Genomic DNA, 4,069 nt, shown 5'->3' on the forward strand with positions numbered 1-4,069 from the left:
ATATGATGAGACGTTTTAGATATATAACAAACAGCTCATGTCCTCAGTATCAGTATATAAATATCACCTACACAGTCGCATAGGTTGTCAGATCAATCTTCAGTTCTACACGATACAGAAATGGCACATCATATACGTTTCTCCCATATGACATACCTATTTGAACACACAATCTACTTGAATGCACAGTCTCCTACTTCAACACAAAATCTCCTAGTTGAACACACATTCTCCTACTTGAACACACCATCTCATACTTGAACACAGTCTCCTACTTGAACACAATTTCCTACGTGAACACACAATCTCCTACTTGAACACACAATCTCCTACTTGAACACACAATCTCCTACTTGAACACACAATCTCCTACTTGAACACACGATCTCCTACTTGAACACACAATCTCCTACTTGTACAGACAATCTCCTACTTGAACACACAATCTCCTACTTGAACACAATCTCCTACTTGAAGACACAATCTCCTACTTGAACACAATCTCCTACTTGAACACACAATCTCCTACTTGAACACAATCTCCTACTTGAACACGCAATCTCCTACTTGAACACACAATCTCTTACTTGAACACAATCTCCTACTTGAACACAATCTCCTACTTGAACACAATCTCCTACTTGAACACACAATCTCCTACTTGAACACAATCTCCTACTTGAACACGCAATCTCCTACTTGAACACAATCTCCTACTTGAACACAATCTCCTACTTGAACACAATCTCCTACTTGAACACAATCTCCTACTTGAACACACAGTCTCCTACTTGAACACAATCTCCTACTTGAACACACAATCTCCTACTTGAACACGCAATCTCCTACTTGAACACGCAATCTCCTACTTGAACACACAATCTCCTACTTGAACACACAATCTCCTACTTGAACACGCAATCTCCTACTTGAACACACAATCTCCTACTTGAACACGCAATCTCCTACTTGAACACACAATCTCCTACTTGAACACACAATCTCCTACTTGAACACACAACCTCCTACTTGAACACACAATCTCCTACTTGAACACACAATCTCCTACTTGAACACACAATCTCCTACTTGAACACACAATCACAGACGAACACAGTCTCCTACTTGAACACAATCTCCTACTTGAACACACAACCTCCTACTTGAACACACAACCTCCTACTTGAATACACAACCTCCTACTTGAACACACAATCTCCCACTTGAACACACAATCTCCCACTTGAACACACAATCTCCTACTTGAACACACAATCTCCCACTTGAACACACAATCTCCTACTTGAACACACAATCTCCCACTTGAACACACAATCTCCCACTTGAACACACAATCTCCTACTTGAACACACAATCTCCTACTTGAACACACAATCTCCTACTTGAACACACAACCTCCTACTTGAACACACAATCTCCTACTTGAACACACAATCTCCTACTTGAACACACAACCTCCTACTTGAACACACAATCTCCTACTTAAACACACAATCTCCTACTTGAACACACAATCTCCTACTTGAACACACAATCTCCTACTTGAACACAATCTCCTACTTGAAGACACAATCTCCTACTTGAACACACGATCTCCTACTTGAACACACGATCTCCTACTTGAAGACGCAATCTCCTACTTGAGCACACAATCTCTTACTTGAACACACAATCTCCTACTTGAACACACAATCTCCTACTTGAACACACAATCTCCTACTTGAGCACACAATCTCTTACTTGAACACACAATCTCCTACTTGAGCACACAATCTCCTACTTGAACACACAATCTCCTACTTGAACACACAATCTCTTACTTGAACACAATCTCCTACTTGAACACAATCTCCTACTTGAACACACAATCTCCTACTTGAACACACAGTCTCCTACTTGAACACACAGTCTCCTACTTGAACACACAATCTCCTACTTGAGCACACAATCTCTTACTTGAACACACAATCTCCTACTTGAGCACACAATCTCCTACTTGAACACACAATCTCCTCCTTGAACACACAATCTCCTACTTGAACACACAATCTCTTACTTGAACACAATCTCCTACTTGAACACAATCTCCTACTTGAACACACAATCTCCTACTTGAACACACAGTCTCCTACTTGAACACACAGTCTCCTACTTGAACACACAATCTCCTACTTGAGCACACAATCTCTTACTTGAACACACAATCTCCTACTTGAGCACACAATCTCCTACTTGAACACACAATCTCCTACTTGAACACACGATCTCCTTCTTGAACACACGATCTCCTACTTGAACACACAATCTCCTACTTGAACACACGATCTCCTACTTGAACACACAATCTCCTACTTGAACACACAATATCTTACTTGAACACACAATCTCCTACTTGAACACACAATCTCCTACTTGAACACAATCTCCTACTTGAGCATAATCTACTTGAACACAATATCTTACTTGAACACACAATCTCCTACTTGAACACACAATCTCCTACTTGAACGCACAATCTCCTACTTGAACACACAATCTCTTACTTGAACACACAATCTCCTACTTGAGCACACAATCTCCTACTTGAACACACAATCTCCTACTTGAACACACAATCTCTTACTTGAACACAATCTCCTACTTGAACACAATCTCCTACTTGAACACACAATCTCCTACTTGAACACACAGTCTCCTACTTGAACACACAGTCTCCTACTTGAACACACAATCTCCTACTTGAACACACAATCTCCTACTTGAACACGCAACCTCCTACTTGAACACACAATCTCCTACTTGAACACACAATCTCCTACTTGAACACACAATCTCTTACTTGAACACACAACCTCCTACTTGAACACACAATCTCCTACTTGAACACAATCTCCTACTTGAACACACGATCTCCTTCTTGAACACACAATCTCCTTCTTGAACACACGATCTCCTACTTGAACACACAATCTCCTACTTGAACACACGATCTCCTACTTGAACACACAATCTCCTACTTGAACACACAATCTCCTACTTGAACACACAATCTCCTACTTGAACACACAACCTCCTACTTGAACACACAATCTCCTACTTGAACACACAATCTCCTACTTGAACACACAATCTCCTACTTGAACACACAATCTCCTACTTGAACACACAACCTCCTACTTGAACACACAACCTCCTACTTGAACACACAACCTCCTACTTGAACACACAACCTCCTACTTGAACACACAACCTCCTACTTTGAACACACTATTTCTTACTTGAACACACAATCTCCTACTTGAATGCACAGTCTCCTCCTTGAAAACACAATCTACTTGAACACGCAATCCCCAACTTGAATATCTCCTACTTGAACACACCATCTCCTACCTGAACACACAATCTCCTACTTGAACACACAATATCTTACTTGAACACACAATCTCCTACTTGAACACACAATCTCCTACTTGAACACACAACCTCCTACTTGAACACACAACCTCCTACTTGAACACACAATCTCCTACTTGAACACACAACCTCCTACTTGAACACACAACCTCCTACTTGAACACACAACCTCCTACTTGAACACACAATCTCCTCCTTGAACACGCAATCTCCTACTTGAACACACAATCTCCCACTTGAACACACATTCTCCTACTTGAACACACAATCTCCTACTTGAACACACAATCTCCTACTTGAACACACAATCTCCTACTTGAACACACAATCTCCTACTTGAACACACAATCTCCCACTTGAACACACAATCTCCTACTTGAACACAATATCCTACTTGAACACGCAGTCTCCTACTTGAACGCACAATCTCCTACTTGAACACACAATCTCCTACTTGAACACGCAGTCTCCTACTTGAACACACAATCTCCTACTTGAACACACAATCTCCTACTTGAACACACAATCTCCTACTTGAACACACAATCTCCTACTTGAACACACAATCTCCTACTTGAACACACAATCTCCTACTTGAACACACAATCTCTTACTTGAACACACAATCACCTAC

General features: G+C 40.9%; 1 protein-coding gene across 1 annotated transcript in view; it reads left to right on the forward strand.

Moving 5' to 3' along the window:
* LOC138863453 (lachesin-like) overlaps positions 1-151 on the forward strand; it is a 100,764-nt gene extending 100,613 nt beyond the window's left edge. Inside the window, exon 10 of the mRNA XM_070127598.1 lies at positions 76-151. Coding sequence (XP_069983699.1) covers positions 76-151 — 76 coding nt within the window. The remainder of the gene's footprint in view (positions 1-75) is intronic.
* The last annotated feature ends 3,918 nt before the right edge of the window (positions 152-4,069 follow it).

This window comes from Penaeus vannamei, chromosome 12, assembly GCF_042767895.1.
Source record: "Penaeus vannamei isolate JL-2024 chromosome 12, ASM4276789v1, whole genome shotgun sequence".
Lineage (NCBI taxonomy): Eukaryota > Metazoa > Arthropoda > Malacostraca > Decapoda > Penaeidae > Penaeus > Penaeus vannamei.